Source organism: Ranitomeya variabilis, chromosome 3, assembly GCF_051348905.1.
Source record: "Ranitomeya variabilis isolate aRanVar5 chromosome 3, aRanVar5.hap1, whole genome shotgun sequence".
Lineage (NCBI taxonomy): Eukaryota > Metazoa > Chordata > Amphibia > Anura > Dendrobatidae > Ranitomeya > Ranitomeya variabilis.
Window position 1 is genome coordinate 783436860 of NC_135234.1, and position 20046 is coordinate 783456905.

Genomic DNA, 20046 nt, shown 5'->3' on the forward strand with positions numbered 1-20046 from the left:
TAAGGGATGTGGCTTCTTGTGGATGGGACACTCACGATTTGGGTTCTCTATCTTTTCACCCTTGTTACTCTTGTCTGGGGGTGATGTTGGTAAGGGAAGAATATCCGTCTTCTTCACTGACACTGGACCCCTGCGGTTTCTGTCATTCGAGCGTGCGCTCACGTATTTAGAAGGAGGTGAAGCTGGGCCACTGTATTCTTCGTAGGAAAAGCTTGGGTCGTTCTTACGCTCTGCCACATCTTTTATAAACTCACAGAAGTAGGAGAACGGAGGAAATGACACTTGATGGTCTTTCTTATATTTTGACCCTAGTGTAGTCCACTTTTCTTGTATATTGTACGGTAGCTTGGAGATAATGGGATTTACTCCACGAGCAGTGTCCAGATAGCTGAGGCCAGGTAGGTGGGTGTCTGCCTTGGCCTGATGGAGCTCTAACAGCAAGTCACTGAGCTCCAGGAACTTTGAACTGTCTTTGCTTGATATCTTTGGAAAACTCTGTAGTCGCTTGAACAGTGCGTCCTCTATGGCTTCTGGACTGCCAAAGTTTTTCTCTAGTCTTTCCCATGCAGCCATGAGACCAGCCGTTGGATTACTGATATGTACAGACCTGAGTCTCTTGACACGCTCTGTGGATTGTGGTCCTAGCCATCTGATTAGCAGGTCCAGCTCTTCAGCAGCAGTGATGCCGAGGTCACTAGTTACGGTTCTAAAGGCATTTTTCCAACCTCTGTAATTTTCAGGTTGGTCGTCAAACCTTGTGAGACCGGTTTTAGTAAGTTCGCGGCGAATCATGTACCTTGCGAAGTCGGACATGTCTGTTCTTTCTGACTTAGGATGCACGAATGTGGGCTGAGCGGTGTTGTACATAGGAGTGGAGACGTCTTGGCCTTGAAACGTGGGTAAGTATGGAGTGGCATATGCATTTAGTCCAGCAACCGGTTTGGTGGGTATAGTCTCTGCTACATGCGGAGCTGGCACTATGCGGTTGTCGAGAGTATAATGACCTGCCGGTATATTGGGTTGCGTGTAGATAATAGCCTGTGGAGTTTGATGAGATGCAGGGTCTTGGCGCATACCGGAATACGAAGGAAGTTCAAGTTTGGGAGCATTGTACTGACCTTGAGTGTAGGGTTCTGTAAGTGGATCGGCATCCTGGTGCCCTGGAGAAGCATGAACGCCACCAGGAGTGTTAGTGATGATCTGCGGTTCGCCATTTTGGCTTAGCACGTAGTCTCTTGTGCGTTCAATAGGGTCCTCTACCTCCACTTCACACAAACTGATGCTGTCTCTTTGACTCCCACTGATAGCTCGCTCCAGGATCCTTAACTCCGCCATGGCTGTTGCGTGCTCACATTCCTTCTCCAGAGCTTCCTTGCGTGCTGCATCCGCATCCATTTCTGCTCTCTTTTGTGCTGTGGCTGCATCCATTTCTGCCATTTCTGCTCTCTTTTGTGCTGTGGCTGCATCCATTTCTGCTCTCTTTTGTGCTGTGGCTGCGTCCATTTCTGCTCTCTTTTGTGCTGTGGCTGCGTCCATTTCTGCTCTCCTTTGCGCAAAGGCTGCTTGTATCTTAGACGTTTCTGCCTTAGCACGTGCCCTTATAAGCTGCTGGCTGAGAGTGGAATATTTTGATGAACTTGACCTAGATGAGCGTTTCGAGTGCTTAGACGATTTGGATGAGCGAGATGATGCATCTGGTGTCCGTGCAATTTTAGCCTCTATCTTGGTTTTAATGTCACGTACGGTGCAGTCTCTTTCAGAATTAAGCTGCTGGAAACTTTGCAATTCTTTTAAAGTCTCTGGCAGATTCAGTTTCTTCAGGAGAATAATGTATTGGTCAGTCTTCTCCATATACCTTTGGTATGCTGTGCATAATTGTTCTAGGGCTCCCTCAAGTGGTAACTCGTGAGAAGCAGGCCTTGATACAGTGTCTATGTGACTCAGCACTTTCTCCCATAGTGAAGACACATCACTATATACAACACATTTTTCAGTCTCTAAATTCTCCATGACTTTCCATGTAGGTTTGACTGTACTTTTTCCTCTTTCACTAGCTGGTGGATGGGGATCTGGGTCTCTTTCCTGTGTTTGTAAGTCTGGTAGGGACATTGTATTCCTTGCTTCAGACATGATTTAATTGCAGGCAGGAAGAGTGGATGATGAGGGTTATACTACTCACTGTTTATCTGCAGTGTGTGCTTCTATGCACGCTGGGGTCTGGCTGGGAACTGGGTTACTGTGTATCTGGGAAATGTCCTTTTCCACTGAGGTTCAGCACAGACCTTGAGTTACTGTCTCTGAAGGCAGGATATTCCTTTTTACTATTCTGACTCATGGATATGTAGAACGCAGTGGTGCCTGGATAGGCCTTTATTTTGGGCGCTTCCGTATTGACCTGTACTCACGTTCATACCGATTTATCAGATAGCTTAACTCAGCCACGATCTCATGTAAGAAGACTCCAGGAAAAGAGGATTGCTTTAACTGAAATTCTTGTATTATGATGAAAGTAGCAGGTAAAAAGGAATATTCAACAGAGGACATGTAGTAGGATGCATACAGATGGAGGAATGATGACAAAATGGAGAATAAGGGCGTGAACAAACATACATCACAGGACTACAGTGAGAGAGTTGGGACAAAATACAAGGAAAAGCAAACTTCTGCCTAGAAAGAAGGATAGAACACAAGCAATGCAAACATTAAATGATTTCTCAAGTCGTGAGACATGACAGGAGCTGATATAGGAAGTAAATAACCATTCGTCCATTTGCAAATATCAATTTGACCTACAGGAAGAGTCAATACTTCAGTTATCAGTTTGATTGTGGGCCTACTGAATTTATGTCTGGCATAATTAAGAAGAAATGCTGTGTCCTCACATTCCTCCCCCTTCTTAATTAGCCCCGAAGACTGCTGGAACCTGTGTGGGTCGCTGTTGATGGGGCTTCTAGACATCATAGGCTTCCGGTCAATTCTTCTCTCCTTCTTGGGACAATCCATCGGCTTTTCCATGATCTTTGCCCTTTTTTATGGGAGACAGAACAACTATAGGACTGTATGGCCAGACTCCTGAGTAAACGTCCTTTGTCCCCAGCAGTTTGATTTAGTCAACTTAAAGGATTGTGGTCGTTTATGACCGTCAATTCGTTGCCGTAGAAGTAGGGCTTCAATTTAGTGCCCAGACTATGTCCAAACATACTTTTTCCCTTGTGGCATATGCCCTCTCCCGGTCCAACAGCTCCCAGGGGACACAGGCTTTCGGGTGTTCCTGACCATCGCCCCCCACTTGGCTCCCAATACAGTGTCTGTTGCGTCTCTTTGGACAATGAATCAGCGGTGGAAGTCAGGGGCAGCCAGGACTGGGCTTTGGGCTAGCTGGGTTTTCAACTGGATGAATGCAGACTCATGACAAAGGGAGCTTAGTCTCCAGAAACGCGTTGAGATTCGTACCCATATGGTTTGTGCTGAAGTTTGTATCCTCCATATTTAAGTTTGTGAATAAAGAAAACTTTTTTTCACGGATTTGGTGGAGCTGGACATTTTCTTCTTTTGGACGCCTGGACACAGCCGGTCCGTGCTCCCGAAATTCAGCTTATGCATCACGGGTGAGCTGGTTTATATTCTACCTCATCTTCTCCCTAAACTTTTTTACATACTCCCAGAATGGGAACCTCTTTTCTGGGGAAAGTGCCCTCCCAACTCTCTCTTACTACCTCCAACGGCCTTCGGATTTTTTGGCCTTATATCAATTCAAGACGAGAGAACCCGGTAGAATCCTGCGGTACCTCCCGGTAGGCAAAGAGGAGCTGCAGCAGTTTTTTCTCCCAGTCTCCCTGTCAGGACTTTCTTAATCCCACAAATTCCTGATATCACAGGCCGTAAGGTCACGAGTACCATTCACTGTGATCCTTGGAGCGCACAGCTCTCTGCTGATCACTATCGTCCGGACAATTACACGATTGGCCGATGATCAACGGAGAAGGCTGCCACCACCACTCTGTTTCGGTCAAATGGACACCGTACGTTAGCTTATGGCTTTGAGGCGTAGTTCACAGAACAGAACTATTAAATTGTATATTTAATCCAAAGGGAGGCAGTGTTTATGAAAAAAATATACAAAAGATTTTACAAGGGGGACAAAATAATACAGCATAAACAGTTTCATAAAATAAAAGGGATTAAAAGGAGAACTTACTACACCGATCGCAGAGACGATTCAGTTTAGCCGAAGGAGAGCGCTTCTATTTGACTGTCGACAAATAGGGCCCCTGTATACATACACGATATGTAGTTCTCTGCACGAACGCTGATGATAATTGGGATTGCTCTTTTATCTGACCCGGAGTCCCACCCGCACAGCCCTCTACGATGACCTCACAAGGGCTCGGTTGTGGGCTGGACTCAGCCCTTCATAATTTTAGGAAATCCCAATTTATGCAATAAATCCTCATAGTGCGATCACAGAAGGTCAAGACTGATGTCATCTTTTGTATCGGGATTTTATCTACGCGTAGAGACCAAACATGACCTAGCTGCTGGCAGTTGTCTGGCCCCTATGGATTTGGGGCTTTTTGGTGGTGGTTGTAATTGTGAGAAAATGTGTATTTTTACCTAGTTATCATTAATATTGGATGTATAGAAATTCCAATATTCCATATTTTCTCCTGGAGACATACTCTTTGCTCTCTCATTGTACTGCCGTGACAATAGCTGTTTGTAAAAGGTGTCAGATCTTCTTTGATCCACTTCAGACCCTAATAAGACCTTTCCTGTCTCTCTGTGGACAATACACGTCATCTTCAATCATCTGGACATAAAGAGGAATCCTCACATTTTAATTAATCTTCACCTCTCTGTCACTGCCGTTTTACATAAAGACAGGTTTGAGTGCTAGCTTTGTCTCCTCATGACATATGGTAGATGAAAGAGAAAAAAGGAGGAGAGATATGAGGGACCTCAAGGATTTTTAATATTTTCTACGACACTCCACCATTGGACTTCACATACCAACTAATGAGCTGCTTGAGCGTTCCGTTGAAACACTCACGCAACCCGTTAGTTTCAGATTGGTAGGGGACAGTACACATGGGGCAAACACCATGTTTCTCCCAGGGGTGTGAATCAGCTTGCTTTTGAACTGGGTCCCCTGGTCTGTCAATACCTTCCGTGTAAACCCTACTCAACTAAAAATGTCCAGTAGAACTTGAGCCACGTGCTCCGCATCTAATGATGACAGTGCAACGGCCTCCAGGTGGCTGGTGGCAAAGTCGACCAGGGTGAGGATGACCCTTTTTCCACTGCGGATGGGGACAGCTGATGGACCCACTAAATCGATGACAACCTTCTGGAATGGTTCACCTATCAAGGGCATGGATTGGAATGGGCCATGACAGGGTGCCCCTCCCATCTGTAAACAAACCGGACAAGAGGCTTGGTATTTCTGCACCTGTTGAGCGACCCTTGGCCAAAAGAAACTACCCAGCAGTCGGGCCCAGGTCTTTCTGACCCCCATGTGCCCAGCTGCAGGGACGTAATGGGCCAAGCACAGGAGTTGAGGTCAATACTGCTGGGGCACCACAAGCTGATGGACAAGGGTCCAGGGTTTCTCTGGCAGGATGCAGGCTTTTTCTGATATCAGTCCATTTTCCCATCTATACACCTCCACCTCCCCTGATTTCTTTTCCCAGGTTGAGCGGTCATACTGTGGGCAAGTCTGTGAGTTTGGCTTCCCTAAATTCCTTGCCATCAGTTTTCCCCCAGTCAATTGCCATAGTCTGGTCAGGAGTACACACTGCTGTCAGCTCAAAGTAGGATTATGGAAGCTTGGAGTGTGAGTTATCCTTGGGATGGGTGGCAGAAGGATCCACATCAGGGTGTTGCTTGGCTTGGTTACGGTGATGACTCTGACAAATTGGCTGGACAGTCCTTGTCCTAGATAATTCAACAAAATAACAGGTGTGGGGAGGTCATCCATGAGTCCCACTTCGACCTCTCCCTAGTCGGTACCCCAGACCAGCTGTATACATGCTAAAGGGATGTCCGAGTACTGACCTCCAGCCAGGGAGATGGTCACTTGGCGGCCGGGTAAATTGTGTTCTGGTGAGACAATATCAGGGCTGACCAGGGTGATGGAGGACCCAGCATCATTCCCGAAGTCCCTGGGCCTGGATATCACCGACCTTGACGGGCCGGATGTGGCGATGGAGATTGGCTGGTGTAGGGTGGCCAGCCCACCCGCCATAGAGTATGGACAGGATATATCACGTTCTCCGCTACTGGTATCCTGGGGATAGCATCCCTCAGACTCTGCTGGCTCTTTTTGGCAGATTTTGACCTGCTGGGCTGGCAGATGGGCTCCAGGTATGGAGACCCGGCCCTGGGGACAATCTTTGGTAACGTATCTACGGCGCACTCATGTGTAACAGTGCTGTGGGTTGGGCTAATCACGGGTACTGTTGGTAAACCTTTGTTCTGGTGGGTTTTCTGCTGGGTAGCGGGATAATCCTGCTTGACTGACTGGTGACTGGTCGAATCTTTGGTTGATCGGTCTTCAGGGATCAGTGAGCATATCGATTCTCCAGTGGGGTCGGTTGGCTTTAAACTTGTCAGACAATTGGGCTGCTTGCTCTGAGGTCTCGGGCTTCCGGTCAGCTACCCACTCTCGTATTTCTGGGGCCATTTTCTCTTTAAGTTACTCAAGCACAATCATATCCCAAAGGGCAGCAGCAGAGTGGGCAGCAATACAGTCAAGCCAGCGGTTGCAGTGTCGCCGGAGTTGACTGCCAAATTCTACACAGGAGACCACCTTGGGGAGACAATGTCCACAACTTGGTGCTATATCTCTCAGGGGTGATTGTAAAAAACGGTCAGCAGGGTGTCCTTAATAGTTCCATAGTCCATGCAGTCCTGAGGCCCAAGTGACCAGGCAGCAACCTTTGCCCGACCAGCCAAACTAGTCCTCAAGTATTTAGCCCAATCAGCTGTGGGCACCTGGTGCTCCAGCATTAGAGTCTCAATCTTGCAGCTGCTCATAGACTTCGATGTTGGACTCATTAAACATTGGCACGTCTCTGTAGAGGAGATAAGTTCCTTAGTGGGGGACTATGTTGGGTGTACTGGACCTCCCAAAACTGATTCCATAACAAAAGCCCTTTCCCCACTTGAGGTTCCAGGTCCCAATGCAACAAACAACTGGGATGATATCAGACCAGCACTCGGTCCTTACTCTGGCAATTTCTCTGGGTCCATCTTAGCAGAGTTTTCATTGTCCTCCAAGACTTTCTGGACATCCTATTGGACCAATAACTTATTCAAAGCCAACCAAGTGTCGGTGGTCCAGTATTCAGTCCGTCAAAGCTGGCACAAGCTCCTGTGGTTACCGTTTCTTGATGCGGCTATACATCCACTCTGGTCCTCTTCCCGATGGCAAGTTGGTGGAGTTGGACATTGTGACGTCCGAAACCTGCTTTGTATTCCTCACCTATGGTTTGTTGGGTCTGTTTATATGCCTCCCTAGTCTGCATGGACCAGGGCTCATTCTACTGAATGTCCTCTCTGTCTTCCCGTGGGCAGAACACTAGTCAGATAACACAGGGGGAGGGTAAAACAATGTGGCAATAATTTATTGAACCACCAACAAACAATAGCATATAGAAGAGTCCCAGCAAATACCCAACATGGTGCAAATTAGTCTTGCCCTTCCCGCTGACTCACTGTGATTAGAGCTGCTTCGAGGGCCGACTACCCCCAGCAGTGGCACCCCTGTTTTGGTGGGCCCACACAGAGAGGCGGTAATGACAAGCGTATGAAGATAATAGAGGGCAGTGAGGTATGTAGCCAGGTGATTGTCCCAACCTGGATTCTTCAAGTCGTCTTTGAGGGTTTAGTGATGGTCAATGAAGCACATCCTGTAGAGTCTCTTGGTACAGGGGAAAAAGTCTCCTTATATAGTTCACAATTGTCCTTCAAGCCGGCATCCAAAGGTCAAGAGAAAGGTGTTATGAAATTAACTCATATTGATTGTTTATATATAGTTTATCCATCAATGTTTGCAAGTGTACAAACTGCATTGCCCAGTACAATGTGCAATCAACATATCAGCAAACATCATTGTTCAGTGACCTTGCATCCCTGTTTTGCAAAGATAGCAGTACAATAAACTATAGGAGCTGACATAAGAGGTAAATAACCATTTCTTCATTTGCAATTACCAATTTAGTAAATACTTAAGACCACAGTATGATTCTGGTGCTACTGAATTTACGTCTGGCATAATTAAGAAGAAATGCTGTGTCATCACACTCTCCCTCTCTTTATACATAGAAGCAGGCAGCACAGTCTTGGCAGCAATTGAGCACCTGTGCTGATCACCCATCCAGTAACGCCCTCTCTCTTTATATATAGGAGCAGGCAGCACAGTCTCGGCAGCAGTATAGCGGCTGTGCAGCACACACATCCAGTAATACCCTCTCCCTTTATACACAGAAGCAAGCAGAAACCGTCTCAGCAGCAGTATAGCGCCTGCGCAGCGCACACATCCAGTAACGCCCCCTCTCTTTATATATAGGAGCAGGCAGCACAGTCTCGGCAGCAGTATAGCGCTTGCGCAGCACACACATCCAGTAGCACCCCCTTTCTTTATACACAGAAGCAGGCAGAAACAGTTTCAGCAGCAGTATAGCACTTGCGCAGCACACACATCCAGTAATACCCTCTCCCTTTATATGTAGGAGCAGGCAGCACAGTCTCGGCAGCGGTGTAGCACCTGCGCAGCGCACACATCCAGTAATACACTCTCCCTTTATATGTAGGAGCAGGCAGCACAGTCTCGGCAGCGGTGTAGCACCTGCGCAGCGCACACATCCAGTAATACCCTCTCCCTTTATATGTAGGAGCAGGCAGCACAGTCTCGGCAGCGGTGTAGCGCCTGTGCAGCGCACACATCCAGTAATACCCTCTCCCTTTATATGTAGGAGCAGGCAGCACAGTCTCGGCAGCGGTGTAGCACCTGCGCAGCGCACACATCCAGTAATACCCTCTCCCTTTATATGTAGGAGCAGGCAGCACAGTCTCGGCAGCGGTGTAGCGCCTGTGCAGCGCACACATCCAGTAATACCCTCTCCCTTTATATGTAGGAGCAGGCAGCACAGTCTCAGCAGCGGTGTAGCACCTGCGCAGCGCACACATCCAGTAATACCCTCTCCCTTTATATGTAGGAGCAGGCAGCACAGTCTCGGCAGCGGTGTAGCGCCTGCGCAGCGCACACATCCAGTAATACACTCTCCCTTTATATGTAGGAGCAGGCAGCACAGTCTCGGCAGCGGTGTAGCGCCTGTGCAGCGCACACATCCAGTAATACCCTCTCCCTTTATATGTAGGAGCAGGCAGCACAGTCTCGGCAGCGGTGTAGCGCCTGCGCAGCGCACACATCCAGTAATACCCTCTCCCTTTATATGTAGGAGCAGGCAGCACAGTCTCGGCAGCGGTGTAGCACCTGCGCAGCGCACACATCCAGGAATACCCTCTCCCTTTATATGCAGGAGCAGGCAGCACAGTCTCGGCAGCGGTGTAGCACCTGCGCAGCGCACACATCCAGTAATACCCTCTCCCTTTATATGCAGGAGCAGGCAGCACAGTCTCGGCAGCGGTGTAGCACCTGCGCAGCGCACACATCCAGTAGTACCTTCTCCCTTTATATGTAGGAGCAGGCAGCACAGTCTCGGCAGCGGTGTAGCGCCTGCGCAGCGCACACATCCAGTAATACCCTCTCCCTTTATATGTAGGAGCAGGCAGCACAGTCTCGGCAGCGGTGTAGCGCCTGCGCAGCGCACACATCCAGTAGTACCTTCTCCCTTTATATGTAGGAGCAGGCAGTACAGTCTCGGCAGCGGTGTAGCACCTGCGCAGCGCACACATCCAGTAATACCCTCTCCCTTTATATGTAGGAGCAGGCAGCACAGTCTCTGCAGCAGTGGTGTAGCACCTGCGCAGCGCACACATCCAGTATTACCCTCTCCCTTTATATGTAGGAGCAGGCAGCACAGTCTCAGCAGCGGTGTAGCGCCTGCGCAGCGCACACATCCAGTAGTACCTTCTCCCTTTATATGTAGGAGCAGGCAGCACAGTCTCGGCAGCGGTGTAGCACCTGCGCAGCGCACTCGTCCTTTAACGCCTTCTCTTTTCTCTCCCATCCTTCATCTTGTCCTCTTCCAGGTTTTTGACAGCTCCGGCTCATTTCTGTCCTACATTAACACCATGGCTGACCCTCTGTACGGTCCTCAGGGGCTGGCGCTCACCTCTGATGGTCATGTGGTGGTTGCTGACTCGGGAAACCATTGTTTCAAGGTCTACAGGTATCTGCAGTGATGTGGGACAGGAGTCTCGGGCATAGCAGCCCGCGGCGTGTACATGATGTCTGCCCGCTCTGTTTATTCATCCTGCAGTGGTGTTTCCTTGTCCATTCTATGCCGCCAGTTCCTTGTCCTAGTGCCCGACGCTGCGGTGCCGTCTGTGTGCTCCGCTTTCCTGTGCCCACTGCCCAGAGAATTTCCTGCTCCGCTTTCTCCCCGTGCTCTAATCTCTCCGGAGGACTCTGCCATGGACGCTGCTCTATGTTTACTACATGCCAGAGAGGACGGTGGACGTGCCGATGTCTCCTCCGCGCGGTTTACAGGCTGATGGGAATGACGGTGGAGGATCGATCGGCCCCTGCTCGCTGCATCGCGTGGCTGCGGACAATGATGGCGGCTCTCTGATATTTGCACTGATTATGTTTTATGATGGATGCTGTTATATCTGCCGGTAGGATATGCTCTGGAAGGGGCTACACCCCAGGGTCACCTCTCTGTCGAGGTGGCCACAAGAACACAGGAGCTCCACCAGGTAAACAGGGTCTCGGCTGGTTACAGGGTTTCCCAGCATGCAGTTCTCAGATGTTCCACCTTCGTGGTGGCTCCGGCTGTGGCATCTGTCATGAGCTCTGGGGTCAGTGGCCCCACGGTTATGGAAGCTGTGGTAGTGAATGTGTGCCTGGTCCTAGTGACGTCGGTAAGTTATCATTGATTGGGGTTTCAGTTGCCATGTCCGCCTCCGCCAGGTGGTCGTCTCCTCGGCCTTATGGGGTGGGGAGGTCAGTATTTGCGGGTATTGCCATCTGTCTGTTGTTTTTTTTTTTTACTTTTGTTTTATTACATTTTCACTGTTTTTGTATTTACTTTTTTACTTTGTCCACACACCATGAATGTAACTTCCCGCTCCTCGCCATATCACAAGCATGAACGGCCGAGTCGGGGCCCCATGTGGTGGGTGAGTGTGTCCAGGGGCAGGAGAGCTCAATGTGTCATTGCGCTACATGGAGATGTGCAGCCCCATGTAAGCGGCTCAGCGCCAGCTTTGTGGCCCCCTGTTGGATCTGATCCTGTTTCGGAGCAGCTCACAGGTAGCAGTAATCCTGCCATGGGTCAGTGGGATTGGAGCCCTGGTCTCCAGGAGGCCGGAGTGATGTCCGCCGGGCTGGTATCGCTCGTCTCTGCTCCTGACAACAACTGGCCGGATCTCGTCTTCAAATCGCCTGCCATATTTTAGGGGGAGCTATTGCTGGAAAACCTTCTGCCCGGAGGTGACGATATGTGCCATAATCCATGCGGAGAGCTGTGTGCAGGTATGATGCAGAACAGAAGCCCCGGTGGCCATATTACCCAGCCCAGCCCCACTATGCCTCCTCATGTAGGACAGGGTCACAGACCTGAGGTCCAGCGATGTATGAATGTGAGGAGGGTGCAGGACGACCTGTGGATCTGTTGCATGGGCCTGACCTTTGTATGATACATGATGGATGATGACAGATTTTAACATCTCGCTGCAAATAAACCCATCCCCCACTACGTCCCGTCTGGTGCCTTCTCCTCAGCGGGCCAGTGAGGCCATGTGCTCTGCTGTGGTGCATTGTGGGAATTGTAGGGTAATAATGATCTGCACACCATGCCTCAGACTGTGGCCAATGCGGAGATCTGGTAACTCTACTACACTGCCGCCGCAGCCTGACCGCCGCAGCCTGAGCCGCCGCAGCCTGAGCCACCGCAGCCTGAGCCACCGCAGCATGGATGTGGGGCCTCCGGGTGCCCAGAGTTGCATTTATAACGGTGAGAGCAGAGTTTAGTTGTGTGCAGACTGGGAACTTGTACGGTGGTGCCACGTATCAGGTACAATCACACATGCTAGAGCCAGCTACAAAATCCGCAGGGGCTTATGGGACACTGCAATCTCATCCACATACTCCGTAAAGCTGCGGTAATTGACCTATGCTGGAGCTTTTTATTTGTGTCGTTCGGATTCATGCATCATAGGGCTTTTCATTCGAGTTGTGTGGATTTGTGCTGCAACATTGTCATTGTTGTGTGCTATAAGTCTGCCTCCAATTCTTGTCAACTGTGCGGTTTCATGACTCAGATCTTTGGATCTCAGGCATTTGGAAGCCCAGATTCTGGATCTAAATGTGCAGCTGGCAACACTGAGATCCATAGACAATATGGAGAGGAGTCTTCTGCTCACAGAGCAGACGCTCAATGGGATAGATGAGGAGGGGGATGGTAGGATGGAGCTGCAGGACAGTGAAGTAGGTAGCTGGGTGACATTCAGAAAGCGGGGTAGAGGGAAGAGTGCCAGGGAGGCTAGTCCTGATCTGGCACACCCCAATAAGTTTGCTAAGTTGGCAGATGAGGGGGGTGCCAGTACAGGGTTAGCACTGCTGCAGCCAGGCATGTCCTCTGAAAGCCGGAGGAGTGACTGCTCCAGTAAGGAGGGAAATAGGAGAGCAGGGCAGGCCAGACAGGTGCTGGTAGTGGGGGACTCCATTATTAGGGGAACAGATAGGGCAATCTGTCACAAAGACAGGGATCGTCTGACGGTGTGCTGCCTACCTGGCGCTCGAGTCCGACACATCGCTGATCGGGTGGACAGATTACTGGGAGGGGCTGGTGAGGACCCAGCGGTCATGGTGCACATTGGCACAAATGACAAAGTTAGAGGTAGGTGGAAGGTCCTTAAAGATGATTTCAGGGAATTAGGCTGCAAGCTGAAAGCAAGGACCTCCAACGTGGTATTTTCCGAAATACTGCCTGTACCACGTGCCACGCCAGAGAGGCAACGGGAGATTAGGGAGGTTAATAAGTGGCTGAAGAATTGGTGTAGGAAGGAGGGGTTTGGGTTCCTGCAGAACTGGGCCGACTTCTCAGTGGGCTACAGGCTCTACGCTAGGGACGGGCTGCACCTCAATGGGGAAGGTGCAGCTGTGCTGGGGGAGAAAATGGCTAGAAGGTTGGAGGAGTGTTTAAACTAGGGATTGGGGGGGAGGGTATTCATTTTATAGGAGGGGAAGATAGTGCAGATAGAGACCTGGGCACAAATAAGGAAGTTGGGGGAGGCGGTGGCATGGGGGGTGGGGTTAGAACAGTTAATAATTTAAGAAAGAATAGAGGTACAGAGAGGAACATCAAGTGCATGTATACTAATGCCAGAAGCCTCGCCAACAAAATGGATGAATTAGAACTAATGTTGTTGGAGCATAATTATGACATGGTGGGGATATCTGAGACGTGGCTGGATGAGAGCCATGACTGGGCTGTTAACTTGCAGGGCTATAGCCTGTTCAGAAATGACCGTACAGATAAGCGAGGGGGAGGGGTGTGTCTGTATGTAAAATCGTCCTTAAAACCCATCCTGCGTGATAATATAGGTGAATCTAATGAAAATGTAGAGTCCCTGTGGGTGGAGATAAGGGGAGGGGGAAAAAATAATAAATTACTGATAGGGGTTTGTTATAAATCTCCAAAAATAATGGAAGCAATGGAGAATATCCTCGTAAAGCAAATAGATGAAGCTGCGACTCAAGGAGAAGTCATTATTATGGGGGACTTCAACTACCCTGAAATAGATTGGGGAACAGAAACCTGCAGTTCCAGTAAAGGTAATCGGGGTCTGACAACTATGAGAGACAATTACCTCTGACAACTGGTTCAGGACCCAACAAGGAGAGGGGCACTGCTAGACCTAATATTAACCAACAGGCCAGACCGCATATCAAATATAAGGGTTGGGGGTCACTTGGGGAATAGTGATCACAAAATAATAAGTTTTCATGTGTCCTTTAATAAGATGTGTAGTAGAGGGGTGACAAGGACACTAAACTTCAGTTGGGCAAATTTCCAACGGATGAGAGATGATCTTGGTGCAATTAACTGGGACGATATCCTGAGACATAAAAATACACAAAGAAAATGGGAGACGTTTATTAGCATCTTGGATAGGACCTGTGCACAGTATATACCGTATGGGAATAAACATACTAGAAATAGGAGGAAACCAATATGGCTGAATAGAGCTGTAAGGGGCGCAATAAGGGACAAAAAGAAAGCATTTAGAGAATTAAAGGAAGTAGGTAGTGAGGAGGCATTAAATAAATACAGAAAATTACATCAATTCTGTAAAAAGCAAATCAAGGCAGCAAAGATTGAGACAGAGAGACTCATTGCCAGAGAGAGCAAAAATAATCCCAAAATATTCTTTAACTACATAAATAGTAAGAAACTAAAAAATGACAGTGTTTGCCCCCTTAAAAATAGTCTGGGGGAAATGGTGGATGAGGATGAGGAAAAAGCCAATCTGCTAAATGGCTTTTTTTCATCAGTATTTACAAAAAAAATTCCATGGCGACAATATGATCAGTGATAACAAAAATTCCCCATTAAGGCTACTTTCACACTAGCGTCGGGAACAACCCGTCGCTGTGCGTCGGGCCGAGGTTCCCGACGCTAGCGTGGTCTCCGCCGCACAACGGGGGCAGCGGATGCATTTTTCCCACGCATCCGCTGCCCCATTGTGAGGTGCGGGGAAGTGCGGGGAGGTGGGGGCGGAGTTCCGGCCGCGCATGCGCGGTCGGAAAAAGCGGACCGTCGGGAGCAAAAAACATTACATGTAACGTTTTTTTCTCCCGACGGTCCGCTACCACACGCCCAAGCGTCGCAAAACGGACGCGACGTTTTGCAATGCGTCGCAAATGCGTCGCTAATGTTAGTCTATGACGAAAAAACGTATCCAGCAAGAACTTTTGCTGGATGTGTATTTTCGGCAAAACGACGCATTTGCGACGTATTGCAGTTAACGCTAGTGTGAAACTAGCCTTAGTGTCACCTGCTTAACCCAGCAGGAAGTACGGCGGCGGCTAAAAATCACTAAAATGGACAAATCTCCGGGCCCGGATGGGATACACCCCCGAGTACTGCAGGAACTAAGTACAGTCATTGACAGACCATTATTTTTAATCTATAAAGAGTCCATAATAACAGGGTCTGTACCACAGGACTGGCATATAGCAAATGTGGTGCCAATATTCAAAAAGGGGACAAAAACTGAACTCGGGAATTATAGGCCAGTAAGCTTCACCTCTACTGTGGGTAAAATCCTGGAGGGCATTCTAAGGGATACTATACTGGAGTATCTGAAGAGGAATAACCTCATGACCCAGTATCAGCACGGGTTTACTAGGGACCGTTCATGTCAGACTAATCTGATCAGCTTCTATGAAGAGGTAAGTTCCGGACTGGACCAAGGGAACCCAGTGGATGTAGTGTATATGGACTTTTCAAAAGCTTTTGATACGGTGCCACACAAAAGGTTGATACATAAAATGAGAATAATAGGGATAGGGGAAAATATGTGTAAGTGGGTTAAGAGCTGGCTCAGGGATAGGGAACAAAGGGTGGTTATTAATGGAGCACACTCGGACTGGGTCGCGGTTAGCAGTGGGGTACCACAGGGGTCAGTATTGGGCCCTCTTCTTTTTAACATATTTATTAATGACCTTGTAGGGGGCATTCAGAGCAGAATTTCAATATTTGCAGATGACCCTAAACTCTGCAGGGTAATCAATACAGGGGAGGACAATTTTATATTACAGGAGGATTTATGTAAACTAGAAGCTTGGGCTGATAAATGGCAAATGAGCTTTACTGGGGATAAATGTAAGGTCATGCACTTGGGTAGAAGTAATAAGATGTATAACTATGTGCTTAATTCTAAAACTCTGGGCAAAACCGTCAATGAAAAAGACCTGGGTGTATGGGTGGATGACAAACTCATATTCAGTGGCCAGTGTCAGGCAGCTGCTACAAAGGCAAATAAAATAATGGGATGCATTAAAAGAGGCATAGATGCTCATGAGGAGAACATAATTTTACCTCTATACAAGTCACTAGTGCGACCACACTTAGAATACTGTGCACAGTTCTGGTCTCCGGTGTATAAGAAAGACATAGCTGAACTGGAGCGGGTGCAGAGAAGAGCGACCAAGGTTATTAGAGGACTGGGGGGTCTGCAATACCAAGATAGGTTATTACACTTGGGGCTATTTAGTTTGGAAAAACGAAGACTAAGGGGTGATCTTATGTTAATGTATAAATATATGAGGGGACAGTACAAAGACCTTTCTGATGATCTTTTTAATCATAGACCTGAGACAGGGACAAGGGGGCATCCTCTACGTCTGGAGGAAAGAAGGTTTAAGCATAATAACAGACGCGGATTCTTTACTGTAAGAGCAGTGAGACTATGGAACTCTCTGCCATATGATGTTGTAATGAGTGATTCATTACTTACATTTAAGAGGGGACTGGATGCCTTTCTGGAAAAGTATAATGTTACAGGGTATATACACTAGATTCCTTGATAGGGCGTTGATCCAGGGAACTAGTCTGATTGCCGTATGTGGAGTCGGGAAGGAATTTTTTACCCCAATGTGGAGCTTACTCTTTGCCACATGGTTTTTTTTGCCTTCCTCTGGATCAACATGTTAGGGCATGTTAGGTTAGGCTATGGGTTGAACTGGATGGATTTAAAGTCTTACTATTTTTTTCATCATCACGCGGGTTCATGACTCTGATCTTTGTCGTCATGTCGCAGGTTTATGTAACAGCTGTTTGTTGTCATCTTGCGGTTTCATGACGTGGATCTTTGTGGTCATTGTGCGGGTTCATGCTCCGGATTTTTGTCATCATCGTGCGGGTTCATGCTGCGGATCTTTGTTGTCATCGTGTGAGTTAATGCTGAAGATCTTTGTGGACATCGCGTGATTTCATGCTGCGGATCTTTGAGGTCATCATGTTGGTTCATGCCACGGATCAATGTCATCATGTCACGGCTGTTTGTTGTCATCTTGTGGTTTCATGATGTGGATTCTTGTCATCGCGCAGGTTCATGCTGCAGGATCTTTGTAGTCATCACACGGGTTGCTGTGGATATTTGTCGTCATTGTGTGGGTTCATGCCGAGGATCTTTGTTGGCATTACGCTGGTTCATGCTGTGGATCTTTGTCGTCATCGAGCAGGTTCATGCTGCGGATCTTTGTAGTCATCGCGCGTGTTCATGTTGTGGATCTTTGTCATCACCATGTGGGTTCATGCTGTGGATCTTTGTCGTAATCGAGCAGGTTCATGCTGTGGAGCGTTGTCGTCATCGCACGGGTTCATGTTGTGGAGCTTTGTCATCACCATGTGGGTTCATGCTGTGGATCTTTGTCGTCATCGCGTGGGTTGATGTGGATTTTTGTCATCATTGTGTGGGTTCCTGCTGAGGATCTTTGCTGGCATCACGTGGGTTCATGCTGCGGATCTTTGTCGTCATCACGCGGGTCCATGCTGCGGATCTTTGTCATCATCGTGTGGGTCCATGCTGCGGATCTTTGTGGTCATCGTGTGGATCCATGCTGCGGATCTTTGTCGTCATCGCGCGAGTTGATGTTGTGAATCTTTGTCGTCATTGTGTGGGTCCATGCTGCGGATCTTTGTCGTCATCGCGCGAGTTGATGTTGTGAATCTTTGTCGTCATTGTGTGGGTCCATGCTGTGGATCTTTGTCATCATCGCGCGGGTTCATCCTGCGGATCTTTATCGCAGGTTCATCTAACAGATTTCAAGATTAGTTTCACTCTTTGCATTGTGTGAAGTCCACCATAAATCGAGATGTAACTACCTAGAATATCAGCAAAATGTTTAACCGTCCACACCGGATGAAAATTTAGGATATTATTACACAGTTGACTGAGATTTTTTACTCATCGTCTACGGGAGGGAGATGTGCATAAAATGATTGGATGCCTACATCGCACCCTAGGAGAGAGCCCCGGACAGTGGTTGTCTCCATTTTATAAGCTGTAAATTGAGCCACAATGGTTTCCCAATTAATCCACAGACACTTTGATAAATGTCACATGATGATGATGAACGGAATTCGCATTCATCTGTCAGCAATGACCACTGGACTCCGCCGCTCTACTGAATTTTTAGCACTGGAAATCCCAGGGCTGGGCACAGCACCAAGTATCAAATCATATTGGAGATGCCGCGGTGGGACCAACACCGAGCTAATGTTGATTGCCTATCCTAAGTGTGAAAATCACCTTAATGATCAAAAAAAAAAAAGAAGCTGTATCCTTATATCCATGGTTTTACCACAATTCCAGGTAGTTGGCCAAACTACATTGACCCCAGTCCACAAGATACCCTCCCCGGGGCCAGTAGCCCCACTGCCCCTGTAAAAGACGATTCTCGCTGTCTCCTAAATTTTGGTTGACCCACAGATTTTGTATCTCCCACCAGTATAGTCTTTAGTCACAGTGCACGTTCCTCTAGACCACAGGTTACACAACCGAAGTGCATTCATCTATCAGCACAATCCTTAATAGTTTCTGAAATTTAGATGACAAATCCTTCAACAGTAGCACGTGTGTCCAGCCCCACCGGCAACTGATCTCCAGGACCTCATCCTAGATCCTCTCCCTTCTAAGTCACTCTCCCCCCACTCCATGAATAAACATGTGGCTTCTTCCCCCCCACCCTGGGATCAGCCCCTTGAATGAGCAGAAGTGTACACACCCTCCCCCTTAAACATTTGCTTTTGCAACTATTTGTTATTCTGTACATCCATGGTTTTCTAACTGCGGGTGGATAGCCAAAATACATTGCCCCCAGTCCACAAGGTCTCCTTCCCGGGGCTGGTAGTCCCACCGCCCCCGTACCAGGCGATACTCACTGTCTCCCAACTCTTGGTTGGCCTACAGATTTTGTATTTCCCACCAGTATAGTCTGTAGCTGCCTAGAGGAGCATGGACTGTGATACATAAGGCTAGTTTCTAGTGATGAGCGAATATACTCGTTACTGGCGCAGCGTCAAAGCGAAGCATGCTGAGGTATCTGCATGGCCTGCGTACCCAATGTTAAAGATGGGGACGCAGGATGCATGCCGACGTAGGCGGAGCTGAAGGAAGAGGCGCGGCAGTGGATGTGGCTTAATGGAGGAACTACACAGTCCTCCGCAAAGCCCTCGTCCGCAAATGTGACCCCAGCCTTACACAACCGAAGCCCAATTAACAGGAACAATCCTCAAGAAAGTTCCTGAGATCCAGATAGATCCCTTAACAGTAGCACGTGTTTCCAGCCCAGCCGGAAACCGATCCCCAACTCCATAGGCCAGCCATCCATGTGCTCCAGGACCTCATCCTAGATCCTTTCCCTTCAGTGTCAACTTGATTAAACATGTGGCTTCTACCACCCCAGGATCACATTCTCCCCTTAACCATATGCTTTTAGCTCAAAGAATGAAGACTATTCCAGAAGCCCATCACCTGGGACTGCATGTGAGACCTCCTGTGGTGACAGCTCTCCTGTGTCTACTATTCCCTTCTGCACAATGGCCCTAGTGGCTGGGATAACATTAGCTTGAGGCCTCTGCGATACTGATGACATTAATAGAATGATTGCTTTACATTTACCTTTAGCAATCTCATGTCTGGCCTTACGTATGCATAAGATCAAACCAACACGTCTTTCTCTGCTCTCTGTCACTGAGTGGAAACATTGATTCCTGAGGCTGCACTGATGAGCAAGCAAATCTCTAATAAAACAATAATTTTGATGTATTCGGTGCTCCATGCTGGAAAAAGTCTGCAGTTCTTAGAGCTGTGGCCTCTTCTCCACATGGATTGGTCCAATTGTAT

General features: G+C 48.2%; 1 protein-coding gene across 2 annotated transcripts in view; it reads left to right on the plus strand.

The window, feature by feature from the left end:
• TRIM3 (tripartite motif containing 3) overlaps positions 1-11885 on the plus strand; it is a 92560-nt gene extending 80675 nt beyond the window's left edge. For both annotated transcript variants that reach the window (XM_077298985.1, XM_077298986.1), the window contains exon 12: positions 10216-11885. In XM_077298985.1, the coding sequence (XP_077155100.1) occupies positions 10216-10368 (153 nt within the window). In that variant the 3' untranslated portion in view covers positions 10369-11885. The remainder of the gene's footprint in view (positions 1-10215) is intronic.
• Positions 11886-20046: the final 8161 nt, after the last annotated feature.